Source organism: Octodon degus, unplaced genomic scaffold (assembly GCF_000260255.1).
Source record: "Octodon degus isolate 3935 unplaced genomic scaffold, OctDeg1.0 scaffold00111, whole genome shotgun sequence".
Taxonomy (NCBI): domain Eukaryota; kingdom Metazoa; phylum Chordata; class Mammalia; order Rodentia; family Octodontidae; genus Octodon; species Octodon degus.
The window spans coordinates 3,424,477-3,438,835 of NW_004524687.1; the positions used below are offsets into that span (position 1 = coordinate 3,424,477).

General features: G+C 43.6%; 1 protein-coding gene and 1 pseudogene across 10 annotated transcripts in view; both read left to right on the forward strand.

The window, feature by feature from the left end:
- Positions 1-2,069: 2,069 nt before the first annotated feature.
- LOC101569658 lies at positions 2,070-2,569 on the forward strand (annotated as a pseudogene).
- Positions 2,570-11,638: 9,069 nt separating this feature from the next.
- Positions 11,639-14,359, forward strand: part of Zmym5 (zinc finger MYM-type containing 5) — a 33,645-nt gene continuing 30,924 nt past the window's right edge. The window contains exons 1-2 of one of the 10 annotated variants that reach the window (XM_023699161.1): positions 11,639-11,655; positions 12,336-12,488. In XM_023699161.1, coding sequence (XP_023554929.1) covers positions 12,361-12,488 — 128 coding nt within the window. In that variant the 5' untranslated portion in view covers positions 11,639-11,655; positions 12,336-12,360. The other 9 variants (XM_023699155.1, XM_023699153.1, XM_023699154.1 and 6 more) reach the window with 9 other exon arrangements.

Below are 14,359 nucleotides of genomic sequence, written 5' to 3' on the forward strand. Positions count from 1 at the left end.
GGTGCTTTAGACCACTGAGCCATCTCACCAGCCCTGCACCTTGTAATTTTCTACTTTCTATTTTATTTTTGTTTTCTGTGTTGATGCTTATTTCTTATGGTAAATGGCTTTATCACTAGTATCAAGGCTCAACTAGGAACTGTCTTTTCCTCAGGCACGTCCTTTAGATGTAGATGTGTTATAATTTGTGTGCATTTGTCAGCTCAAAGCCATATGCAGTCACTGGGGCATAGGTCTAGAGTTTGTGATTAATTCATGATCCAAGGCTGGGATTATGGGTCTGAGTACTACTGGGATTATGGGTGTTAGTTCTACAGCCATCCTGAGGCAGATAGGGAAAAAGGCTTGCCTCTTCCATTGCTACCACTGCTCTTCCCTTTTGCCTTTGCTCTTTGCACCTCTACGAACATCGAACATCGCTTTCTGTCGCTGGATTAAAGCACTTGCAAGCAGGTGCAGGGGCCTGCCCCCAAGGTGTGTTGAGACAGCAACTGAGACTGAGCGTGGTAGTGCACACCTATAATCCCAGCTCTTGGGGGGCTGTAAACAGGAAGATCACTACGAGTCCAATCTAATAGTGAGACCTGAACACCCTGTAGACCCTTCCCTAAAAATAGAAATAAAGTAAAATAAAATGTTTTTGGCCTGGGGAGATAGCTCAGTAGAGTAAGCACTTGCCTGTCATGCTCCACTCTGCCTTGGAGCCATCTGAGTATGGACTGAAATGTCTAGTAGCTGATGAGCTATCTCATTGGCTCTTGCTAGGTATACTTTCAATGCAATTTTTAAACTCCTGGATATGATTTTGAATCTGTTCCAGGGATTCAATTTCTTTCCTATCTTGAGGATTCTTGGTCTCCATCATTTTCTAAAGCTCTTCTGTTTTTCTTTCATCTGTATCTGTTCTAGAGTCACAGAACACATCTTTCATTATAGTCATCATCTCTATAGTTATCTGAGATATTATTTCTGGTTTGATTTTTTTCCTAGAGCCTCATTCATCTGTTTTGTTACTTCTCCTGTTATAATTTCAGAGTTCAGGTGGACGGCTTTTCAACTGTTGCATCTCATTGCAACAACTGATTAGCTGGAAACTGGAGTACTACATCTTAAGTGTCTTCTCATTTTCTCTACATTTTTTTAGATTAATGCCTGGGTTGATACCTGTAAATTGTTTATAATAGGTAGTTTTATTGCTAGTATTTAGAATCTGTAGGCTATTAACCACTTCTCAGAGATGTCTTCCAAGTATAATTGGATTTTGGATTTTGACTCTGTTGTAAGAGCTTACCTCTTTCATTTTTTAGGGATGAGAAACTGCTGCATATTTGTTTTTGTTTTTTTTTTTAAATTTATGTGTGTGTGTGTGTGTGTGTGTGTGTGTGTGTGTGTGTTTGTGTGGCCAGTTCAGCCCACCAGGGGGCGGGGCTGGCTGGCATGTGGTGCTGGGGGATTGAACCGCGGCTGGGGGATTGAACCGCAGTCCCTGTGCTTTGCCAAGCTTGTTCTAAGTAGGTGCTTTAGACCACTGAGCCATCTCACCAGCCCCATCTGCTGCATATTTGGCCCAGCCTCTGGTTCTCTGACACAGCCTATAGTATTTATGACCCTTAGATAATCTAAGTCTTGGTATACCAGGGAGAACTGATTAGAAAAAATAGTACATTCAACAGTAAGAATAGCATCAAACACAGCCTAAAAATGACAAATTGTGGTAATTATTAACTTGCTATCTTTAACCATGTAAACTAATATTGTAATTATATAACAAAGACTAAAAAAAAAAAACTGGAAAATTGTATGTAATAAATATGCCCTCAATATAACAACTTACCTATTAGGAAAGAAAATTTTAAATGAGTAACTTGGAAAAACAGAGAAATAAGCAATTAGAAGCAAGGCTGGTGGACAAAGGAAAATTATATAAACTTTGGAAAACTGATGAAGAAAAGAGAAAAGGGAAGAAATAAAAACAGGAATAAACCAGAACAAGAAAAACCTAGAAATGCTAATATAAAAACAAGAACTTATACAAAAACAAGATCAAGAAAAAAGAAAACAGGCGTGGCCGGCCAAGATGGCGGTGTGCGTCGCGGTGATCGCCAAGGAGAATTACCCTCTCTACATCCGCAGCACCCCCATGGAGAATGAGCTCAAGTTCTACTACATGGTGCACACATCCCTGGACGTGGTGGATGAGAAGATCTCTGCCATGGGGAAGGTACTGGTGGACCAGCGCGAGCTCTACCTGGGCCTCCTCTACCCAACAGAGGACTACAACGTATATGGCTACGTGACCAATTCCAAGGTGAAGTTTGTCATGGTGGTAACTCCTCAAACACTGCCCTTCGAGACAACGAAATTCGCAGTATGTTCCGGAAGCTGCATAACTCTTACACAGATGTGATGTGTAATCCCTTCTACAACCCTGGGGACCGCATCCAGTCCAGGGCCTTTGACAACATGGTGACATCGATGATGATCCACGTGTGCTAAGCAGGTCCCTGTGCCTGCACCTGCCTGAGAGCCGCAGTGTGTACATGGCTGCATGGAGAGTCTATTCATCGTTCATCTTCCTAAGTGTCATCTGGGGCGCAATGGGGACCTAGGGGATAGACCCAGCAGGAAGCGCTCAGGTCCTGTGCCTGCGCTTGCACCTGCCTGAAAGCGGCGGTGTGTACATAGCTGCATGGAGAGTCTGTTCATTGTCATTCACCTTCCCACGTGTAAGGGAGCTGCTGGGAGTGGGGTTGGGCGCATGCCTCGCCACTAAGGCTTGAGAGATAGAGTCAAAAAAAAGAAAACAAAATGAAACAAAACCAAAAAAAAGAAAACATCTACTTCACAGCATGTCCATCACTAATAGAGTGGGCAAGTGCAGCCCAGATCTAAGTGAACTAATCTCCCGTAATCCTGCACCTTTAATTCTATTGAAGCAAAGGCTATTTTCTGGCTATGAGGCTGAATCCTGATTTATTCATCCTGCAACACTCAATGTGCCTCTTGCTGGTTTGCCTCCTACCTCACCCTGACACTAGGAGGTCCTAGATACAGCAGTCCATAACTGCTCTGAGTTCCAAGCTCAAGTGGACTCTCTCCAAGATGGTTGCTGGCTAATCACCCTCTTTTGGGGGACATCTGAACCCAGTTAACTCACCAGCAGCCACTGTAGTCCATCCTATCCACTGGTGCATTCCTCTGTAGAGATCTCTAGAGTAACCTGTAGTTATCATTCATCTGTAAATTGAAGCCACCCCCTTCACCAAGCATCAGAGCTCCAGAAGAAAGCACTACTTCCACCTCCTCAGTGAGGTCTGTCTCTTCACTCTCCTATGAGCTTTAATTTTCACTTCAAATCCTTGTTGGGCCCAATGAAGCCACTTCTTCCTTTTCATCATGTTGCTATATTCCAGTGAGAGAATCTCAGAGAAAGTGTTTTTCTGCTGTTCATCTCTTCACTATCTTCCTAGGAATCCTTGTAATATTGCTGATGTACAAAGTTAATCCAGATACTTGGATAAAGAGAAAACCAGTTAACAACTATGCCAACTTAGGAACAGCAATAAAATCAGTATTTATAATAGTGTCAAATTGGATACTGACATATCTTTAGAGCTAGTAATGCACCAAATTTAACCTTAGAATATAGATCTATAGGGGCCAGGGAGATAGCTCAGTGGAATAAGTGCTTGCCTGGTAAGAGCAAGGTCCTGAGTTCAGATCCCTGGTATTAGCCAAAAAAACCAAAACCAAAACCAAAAACAGATAGATAGATAGATAGATAGATAGATAGATAGATAGATAGATGTATAATTACAGTACAAACACTATAGTACAAATACAAAGATAAAATTTAACCTTGGACTACAGATCAATAATTATAGTAAAATACTATAGTACAAACAATAAGACAAAGTTTTTATTAGTACATATTTGTCATACATATTGATCACATTATAGGTAATTTAAGCCTATATATATCTTAATTCTTGGGTTCCCAACATTCCCCTCCCCTTCTGTCAACCCTACTTCCCCATCAAATTACAGAAACTGACAATGTAAATATTTACCTACAGTAAATATCATAACTATACCTCCATTAACAATAGAACAGGGGCTGGAAGGTAGTTCGGCAGACTAAGTGCCTGTCTTGCAAGTGCAAGGCCCTAGTTTGATTCCCAGTACCACAAGCCATGTAGGCCCTGGAACCCTAGGTGCTGAGCCAGCCACCAAGACTGGGCATGGTGGTCATGCCTGTAATCCTAGCGCTGGAGAGGCAGAGACAGGAAGATCACTTTGAATCCAAGCTGCATAGAGAGACCCTGTAACAAATAAATAAATAAATACAATAGAACAGTATAATGTTAAGATTTACAACTAGAAGTCCCCTCAAAGCCTCATGTGCTCATAGGTGGGAATTTTAGGGGGTGACTAGATCATGAAGGTGTGATATTCACAAGTGAATTAGTCAACTAGCAAGTTTATAACTAAATACTGTATCAGTAGATGAAGTATAATTGGAGTGAGTCCCTGGGGTGTGGGCTGGAAGGGAAAAGGTTTTCCCTCTTCCTTGGTGTCTCCTTTCCCAGTTGCTATGTCATGCAGTTCTGCTCAGCACTCCTACACCGTGCTCTGACGCCATGCCTTATGCAGTTAAGATTGCCTTGGATTCAGTTAACTATAGACTGACACCTCTAAAGTGTGAGCTAAAATAAGCCTCTTAAGTTATAAGTAGTAGATATTTTGCCACAATAACAATTAACTAAGGCAGTTAATTATTTACAGATTAATATAAATTCATGGTTATACTAGCAAGGGTGAAGAACCAGGGTATTACATTTATTGATTTATATATTTGAAGCATACTTAACAGCCCTAGGATGAAGCCTACTTATTCATGATGTGTGATCCTTTTAATGATTTGCTATATTGTTTGCCAGTACTTGTTGAGTATTTTTGCATTTTTGCTCCTTAAAAAGATTGTCCTATAATATAATTCTCTTTTTATTTGTTAGTTCTTATCCTGTTTTGGTATCAGGATGATGCTCACTTCCAGAAATGAAAGTGTCAGTATTCCTTTCACTTTCAGTTTCTTGAAAACATTTGAGAAGTATTGGCATTAGAGCTTCCCTGAAGTTTTGGTAGAAATCTGTGGTGAATCCATTGTTCTGGGTTTTTGTTTGTAGTGTATCAGTTTCTGTTTTGTTGAATATTATTGGTCCATTATGAATTTTTATATCTCCTTGCTACAATTTTGGTAATTCATATGTATCTAAAAATTTCTCCATTTCTTTCATATTTCTAATTTATTGGGAAATATTTTTGGAGTAGTTTCTTATAATCCTCTAGATTTTGAGTTTTAGTTGTGATTTTTGCTTTTTTCATTCCTGAGTTCACATATGCTTTTTCTTTCCATAAGTTTGGATTATCAAAAAGGGTTTAATCAATCTTATCCTTTTGTCTCAATTACTCTTCTCTCATTGCTGGCACAAATACCCAACACTCTATATGAAGGAAGGAAGGTTTATCTAGCTCATAGTTACTGGAGGTTTCAGTCCATACTCAGCTGGCGCAAGGCAGATTGGCACATGGCAGCAGTTCATGGCAGCAGAAGGCAGTAAAACAGCAAGAGCCAAAGGGAAGAGTAACAGCAACAATGGCTACAGAGAACAAGTCTGCCTCCCTTATGTTGTATTCAGGCTATCTGCCGCAAGATGGGTGTAGCACTCACACTCACAATCCCAGTGGATCATGAGTTAATCACAAAATCTAGAAGTCCACCCCATTATTGCATGAGGCTTTGGGGGGACAACTAGACACAAACCATAACAGCTTTTTTTTTTTTTAATTTATTTGTGTGTGCGTGTGTGGCCAGCTCAGCCCACCAGGGGGCGGGGCTGGGCGGCATGTGGTGCTGGGGGATCCAACCACCTCCCTCTGCTTTGCCAAGCTTGCTCCAAGTAGGTGCTTTAGACCACTGAGCCATCTCACCAGCCAACCATAACATCTTTCAAAGAACCTTTTTGATTGACCTTTTATATTTTTGTCTTAATTTTATACAACTGTACTCTGACCTTTGCACTTTATTCCTTTTTTTAAATTGATTTCACATTTGGATTGCTCACATTATTTTAGGAAAAAGTTTACTTATTATTATTCAGTTTTTTGTTTTTTTACTAGGAACCAAATTCACGGCCTCATGATTGTCAGACAGGTCTTGTGCCACTGAGCTATACCCCTGGCCCTCCTAATTCTTATAATGTGTTCATTTACGGCTATGAATTTCCCTCAGTCCTACTTTCATTGTATCTCGTAACTTTTGGGGGTTTAAGTTTATGTATTTGATACAGGGTCTCACTATATAAATCGTACAGGGGCCGGGGAGATAGCTCAGTGAAATAAGCGCTTCCCTGGCAAGTGCAAGGGCCTGAGTTCAATCCCCAGTTCCACAAAAAAATAAACAAATCGCACAGTGTGTGGTACCGGGGATCAAATCCATCCTTGCACTTGCTAGGCAGGCACTTAGACCACTGAGCTATCTTTGTGGCCCTTCATTATGTCTCATAAGTCATAAGTTTTGGCATGCTGTGCTTCTACTGTGATTTGATCTTTTTTTTTTTTTTTTTTGTGGAACCGGGGATTGAACTCAGGCCCTTGAGCTTGCCAGGGAAGCGCTTATTCTACTGAGCCATCTCCCCGGCCCCTGATCTTTTATTTATGTATTTGGTACAGGGTCTCACTACACAGCTCAGATTGGTATCGATCCTCCTGTCTCAGCCTCCCTAGTGCTGGGATTACAGGTACCACCATACCTGGTTTTGGTGGCCAGCTCTTGTAAGGCATAAAGTACCAGTTGGGGATCAAACCTGGGTCCTTGATCTTGTCAGATAGGCACTGAGACTGGTAAGCTATCTCCCCAGTCCTCTACTATGATTTAATTCTATGAACTTTATTTTTTCTTTGATTTCTTCTGAGATCTGCGGATTACTGGGTTATGTATTGTTTAATCTCTGTGTTTGTATAATCTGTGATCTCTTTTGCTACTAATTTCAAGCTTCATTCCACTATGATTTGATAGTATATAGGAGATAATGTAAATTCCTTTGCATTAATTTAGGCATGCTTTAAGGTCTAAGATATGTTCTATTTTTTTTTTCTAAATTTTATTTATTTGCGTGTGTGTGTGTGTGTGTGTGTGGCCAGTTCAGCCCACCAGGGGGCAGGGCTGGCTGGCATGTGGTGCTGGGGGATTGAACCGCGGTCCCTGTGCTTTGCTAAGCTTGTTCTAAGTAGGTGCTTTAGACCACTGAGCCATCTCACCAGTCCCAATATGTTCTATTTTTAAAAAACCTCGGGCTGCGGAGATGGCTCAGTAGAATAAGTGCTTCCCTGGCAAGCGCAAGGGCCTGAGTTCAATCCCCAGTTCTGAAAAAAAAAAAAAAAAAGAGTAATTTATGAAAAAAAATTAAAAAATGAAAAACCTCTGTGTGATACTGAGAAAAACAATCTGTGGTAAAGCAGGGCTTATATCCAAATGTTCACCCAAATCCTGAAGAGATCAAAGTTTAGGCTTTTCAGAGGTGTCTGGATATAGACTATGTGGTGCTAGGATTAAGTTTGTGATGTTGGGATTAAGGGTGTCTGATTACTAAATTAGTTCACTGATTGTTCTGGCATAGTTCAGGGGGTGGACAATGGGAACGTCCACTCTGGGTGTGAGTAGTACCCACCCTAAGTGTGGTAGCCTCTATAGAATATAAAAGACAGAAAGAAGGCTATAGTGGGAGCTTACTTTTTTGTTTATTGCTTGCTACTTTAGTGTTGGCTATCTTCTGCGCACTCTGCTCTGCCATACTCTTTCTCTTCTATGGTGACTCTGTCATGTCACCCCGTCTTGGAGCCAGGTGACTATGAATTGAAACCTCTACAAACTGTAAGCCAAAATAAACCTTTTGTATTTTTAAAATTTTGAGTGTTGGGTATTTTCTCAGACATGACAAAAGATATGTTTCAAAAAAGAAAGAAAACAAAAAAAAAAAAAAAGAAGAATTCAAAAAGTCTAAATTTATATTGTTATTAATCATGCTAGGGGTGGCCTGATAGCTCAGCAGACTAAAGCACCTACTTAGGCAGAGTGCAGCGTCTGGGATTTGATCCCCAGCGTGCCACCTGTGGGGCACCGTGAGACATGATTGAGACTGGGCATGGTGGCGCGCGAACCTGTAATCCCAGCACTTAGGAAGCTCAAAACAGGAGAATCACTACAAGTCACTAAGTAGTGAGACCCTACACAGCCTGGACACCCTGTCCTAAATACAGAAAAAAAAAAAAAAAAATTCATGCTGACTTCAGATGCTTCTAAACTTATTCAATAACTATAAAATACCAAAGGAAACAACCAACAGAATGAAGAGAAGAAATCCACAGAATGGGAAAACACTTTTGCCAGCTACTAAGAGACATTCTCAAAAACTAAATCCATTGAAATCAGCTATTTCCCTTCTAGGTATCTTCCTGAAAGTCCTGCATACATAGGTATACAGCAGCACACTTCATTGTAGCTAAATCTTGGCAGCAACCTATATAAAGATGAATGGATAAAGAAAATGTGGTATTAGGGTCGGCCAAATAGCTCAGTGGATTAAAGGTACCTGCAAGCAGGCACAGGGGCTAGGATTTCAATCCCCAGGTCTGTTTTGCTGTCCCAACCCCCAGGGCCCACTGAGATGCAATTGAGACTGGGCTGGGCGTAGTGGTTCACCTGTAATCTCAGCTCTTGGGAAGCTGTAAACAGGTGGATCACTATGAGTCTGATGTAATAGTGAGACCCTGAACATCCTGTAGACCCTTCCCTAAAATACAAAAAAAAAAAAAAAAAAAAAAAGTAGTATTAATACACAATGAAGTACTACTCCACAATAAAATATAAATTTGACTCTTGTAGAAAAATGGATACACATTGAAACAATATGAAGTAAAATAAAGCAGACACAAGGTTAAATCTCACATCATTTCTCTCATATGAGAAATTCAAAGTATAAAGAGCAAAGTATGGAATGCATAGTCCATCTGTATCTCCAAACCCAAGGAAAAAAATCTTTTTCCTAGGAAGAGTTAATTAGTAGTGATCTGGAAGAAATAGCTGATGGCAGCTGAAGCCCACCCAAAGAGATGTCTTTACCCAAGGAGGAAACAGCTAATGAACCAGAAGTGGCAGAAAGAAGTACCCTTCAGAAAAAGAGAAAATTTTCTTCCAAGAGCCAGTTAGCAGTGGGCCTGAGGAGGCTGCTGCCAGCAAGGGTAACACCAAGAAAATACCAAAGCGTTATAGAACATCCCAGGAAGATTAGAACGGACATTCCCTAGGGGGTAGGAGTGGGAAGTGCCTCTAGGTGACATTTCCCATCCCATTCCCTAAATCCCAGTCAATAAAAACAAATCCACAAAAATAAAACAAAAGAGCAAAATATAAGATAATAGGAAATAGATCGTTTGTAAATGGGAAAAGAACCAAGAGATGGGAAAAGGGCTTAAAAAGAATGAAGTTTTATGTACATGAGCCAACTCCCCACCACGAATGTAAATAATACGTACAGCTAACATAATAAAAAATTTAAAAATTTTAAAAGCTATACAATCCGCAAATTTATCCTTTGACATTGGAAACCACACTAAAATGCCTTTAAGCAAGTAAAAGGCATTATTTTTAGATACAAAAATTCTAATTAAATTGGCAGTTAAGGCCAAAAATATCAAGTAGCCATTGCTTTCCTACCCTCATGCTTTAATGAGCTAATGAAAACAAAACAACAACAACAAAATGGGGAGATGGCTCAGTAGAATACACATTTGCCAGACAAGGGCCTGAGTTCAACCCCCGGTTCCACAAAAAAAAAAAAAAAAAAAAAAAACCCAAACAAAAAAAAACAAAACATACAAACAAACAAATAAGCTAATGAACCCAATCTGTAATACAAGAGTGTTGTTCAGTTTTTTTTGTTTGTTTGTTTTTGGCGGTACCGGGTGTTGTTCTGAGATAGTGAAAGGATTTACCCAGTATCTAAACCTATTTACATAGTTACATAAATCCAAATATAAAACCAATTATCATTAGATGTTGTGATAACATGCCCTATCTTTATTTAGCATCAATCATCAAATAAAATCAGATTTAGAAAATGAAAACTGCAGTGGTGTATAACTGGAATAACTATCCCAGGGATGCTCAGGTGAATAGTACCTGCCTGTCAAGTGCAAGGTCCGGAGTTCGAGTACCGATACAAAGAAAAAAAACCTACAAGTCAATTTTACTTAAATCAGAGCTGTCCAACAAAAACAATCTGAATTCTGGTATATGAAATGAATTAAACTGTCTTACACTTTATTTTTTTAAGCCGCTACACATTCAGCTTTGCAATTAGATAAGGTCTACTACCCACCAGTAGCTTTTAAGATTAACCCATTAAGTCCTTACTTACCTACCCACTCTCCTGGAGAGAGGTGAATCACTGGGGATCGGACAGCCTCGTGTAGGCCAGGAAAGCACTCTATCGCTAAGCAATACCCCAACTTTATCATTGTGAAAGAGTCTCCCTAAGTTCCCCAGGCTGACCTTGAATTTAGCAGGATTTTTTTTTTTTCTAAAGCACATTATCTGTATTTTCAAATCTTATATTCCAAGTCGGTACTTCACCAACCCTTGTTTCCAAACCCTGATCTGCTGTCCTGTAATCCTATTAACAACCACCAGGGCGAGACGCGAGCAGCAGTCTGTTCCTCTGGGTAGCCACGGAAAGAGTAGGGCGGGAGCGAGCAGCAGGGAGGCAGCGGCGCGGTTCCTCCAGCTCCCGACGAGGACCAGAGGGCCGTGGGTGCGGGCCCCGCTGCTGGCAGCATACCGCTCCTCGGTGGCTTCTCCATCTTGGCCTAAGGCATAAAGGCGTCGGGGTCCCGGCCCGGACGCGATGCCCACAGCGCGGCTCCTCGGGCGAATGGCGAGGCCCGGCCCTAGCCGCTCGGGATAGGGCCCTCGATCCCGGGCCGGCTGTGAACGGGCCCGTGCTCCCCGCAGCTCTGACAAGATATGGAGGACGTCCTCTCCTCTCGCCGCAGCATGACGGGTGTGGGAACTGTTTTCCGGGCCGAGGCCGCGTGGACGGGCCCTACGGCCCTCGGCCACCCCGGAGTGCCGTTCCCCGCAGCCCCGGAGTTGGTTCGGCCTCGTCTCGGCTTAGCCCTTCTCTCCGTCGCCTGGACTGGACAGGAAGAACGCAAGACACAGCCCGCAGCTCTTCTCCAGTCGTGTCCGTGGAAGCCCGGCGGCAGCTGCTGGCCCTACATCAGCGGCTCGTGCCACGCCCAGGGGCCGAGCTTCGACCAGTGTGGAGGGCGACACTACTCAGGCTTCCAACCCCGGCGGACTAAGGCTGTTTTTTTTTTTTTTTTTTTGGAGAGGGAGTGCAGCGGGGGCGGGGTGGGCACCCTGAGGGGCGGGAAAGGAAAAGGTGGGAGCCGAAGGCCGGCGGAGGATCGAGGGTGTGGCCGGCGCGTGACGAACAGGCGTTCGGACCACCCCACCGAGGGGGCTCCTGAAGGAAGGCCAAGGTAGCCAATGGCCTCGCCCCAGATGCCCTGGCCCGCCTCCGCCAGCAGCCAGTGAGTGCGCGGCGGGCGGGGCCTGTGCAGACTCGGCCGCGCCACCGCCTCCGCCTCCTCCTCATCACCAGCGCTAAAGCCGGGACTGGACCGAGCGGAGTTGTGCGTGTCTCCGAAGGGGGGTGGGCCGGGGGAGGGGAGGTTCGTTCCGCGGAGCCGCAGCCAGAACCGGGTGAGGCTTATCCCCAATGCCTTTCCAGTCCAGGGCTGCCGAGAGTGGGGGTGGCTGGGAGCGGCGCAGCCTCCGGAGGAGGCGGAGGCAGAGATGGGTGAGGGCGGCCTGCGGAGCCTCCCCCCGACCCGGGCTTAGCACCCCGCGGCGCGGACGCCGTGGCTGCTGCGCGTCGGGGCCTCGGGCTGCTCGGGGCCGCGCTCATGTCCTGGGCGCCCTGGCGTGCGGCCCGAGGGCTGCGGGAGCGCGGGCGCGGCCGGGAGCGCCGGGTGAGGCGGACGCCGTGGCCGGGGCCGAAGCCAGGGTCGCGGGGCGGCGGGAGGTCGCGGGTGTTTTCCTTTCTCTCCCGCGGGGGACCGGGGAGGTGCTCCAGCGGGCTGCCCGCTCTCGTAGCCGCGCATCTACTTCGTCGGCCCGAACTAGAGCCCCCAAGTTTTCCGGGGCAGGGGCTGCCGCCTGCGCCCCGCTGGGTGCATTCCTCTGCTCTGCTTCTCTCTGGCGCTTACAGTTTTAGTAAGATTGGGCAAGTTCTAATGGCGGACCTGGAGGCTTTCCCCAAATTCCGGACCAGCCTCGGCCCAGGGGTCCACTCGCGATGTGTCGTGTCCTGGATGACGTCAGGCGCCCGGGTGCAGAGCTCCCGCGCGGAAGCACCGCACCAGGCAGGTCTTGGAGGGAATAGGAATCTGGAGGTGGCGTCAAGGCGACGTTTGCCCTTCCCCTCAGCTTTTGGGAGCGACCTTGGCGTGCTCACTCTCCCAGCACGCTCCGGGTGCCTGTAATTTGAAGTAAGCCATTTGGCTTTATCTTCACTTTAGGACTCCTGTAGTGTTCTTTAAAGTTGATTTCTTCACTTTATTCGAGCTCAGTGGAATTGCACAGAAACTTCTTGATCTTTAATTCTTCCCTCTGGTGTTGAGGAGTCGGTATTGCATCCTGGTATCTTTTTAAGTTTTTTTAAAAAAATGTTGAGCCAGCCAGGTGGCGCACACCTGTAATCCCTGCCGTCGGGAGGTTGAGGTAGGAGGATAACAGCGAATTTGAGGCCAGCCCGAACTACATAGTGAGACCCTGTCTCAAAAGGACTATAAATTATTTTTTGGACTCATTCTGGGACCAAGAGTCACCCTTAGGTTATTTTGGTGAAGTTTTGGCTAAATTAAGAAGGAAAACATTTATATTGTGAGTGATTTTATTCGGCCTTTCTCATTAACATACTTACAGGCAAAATCGGATGTTCATTCCCTGAGGATGGCTATTCTGGAAGGCAAACAATTATTGTTTCAGTGGCCCATGTGCTCTTAGCCTGCCTAGCCGATGTTAGGTACAGGGAGTGAGTGCTGCCGTTTACACCAGTGCTACTAGCGTAAAAAAGAAAGCTAAGCTCTCGTTTTATTAATTGCTTTGCATTTATTTATTTATGTATTTGGTACATGGTCTCACCGAGCAGCTGAGACTCGTAGTGATCCTCCTGTTTCAGCCTTTCCAGCGCTGGAGTTTACATGCCTGGTGCAGGAATCGGACCCTGGTCCCTGCATGTGCCTAAGCAGGCACTTAGTCCACCGAGCTATCATGCCAACCCAATTGTTCATTTAATGTTTTTGTCTGCCATTACAGTGAACATGTTTTTTTCTGCTGCATTTTCAAACTACTTCAAAATAATTTTCAGAATAAAATGTTAAGAGAAACATCAAGTTTTTTCTAAGTTAATTTCTTATACAGAATATCATTGATGTTCATTTTAAGGAATTGGTATATTACATACATATACCATTTCAGTCCTTTTACCCTACCCTCCTTTTTTTCTGACCTATCATCTTCCCCAACACTACCCTCTAGTTTCCTGTTATATCTTCTTTCTGTTTGTTTATATTTTAGATGTTTCATAAAGAGGAAACACTTTTTGGATCTGGCGTATTTCACTTAACATGATATAATGGTCTTGGATTCTGTTCATTTTCTGCAAATGACATTTTTTATGGCTAAGTAATATTCCATTGTGTGTAAATACATTTTTTATCCATTCATCTTTTGATATGGATCTAGGCCTTTTTCAGAGTTTATTTTGAATTGTGCCACTATAAAGATTGGTATGCTTGTATCATTATGATATGATGTCTTTAATTCTTTCAGAAATATACCCAAGAGAAGTATAGCAAGGTCAAATGGAAGCTTTAGTTAAGGTTTTCTGAGGGACTCCGTACTGATTTTCATAGTGTTTGTTCTCTGTTATATTCCCGCTAATGTAGCAGGATTTTTACACCCATCCCACTAGCATTTGTGTGTGTGTGTGTGTGTGTGTGTGTGTGTGGTGTACTGAGGATTGAACTTGGGACCTTGAGCTTGCTAGGCAAGTTTATTCTACTGAGCTATCTCCCTGCCCCCAGCATTCATTTTTTTGGTGTGTGTGTGCTTCTTGGTAACAATTACCAAATAAGATGGAATTTCAAAGTTGTTTTGATTTGCATTTTGCTTGTCATTAAAGATATGTCTGTCCATTTCTCCATTGGGTCATTTGCTTTTTCAAGGAAT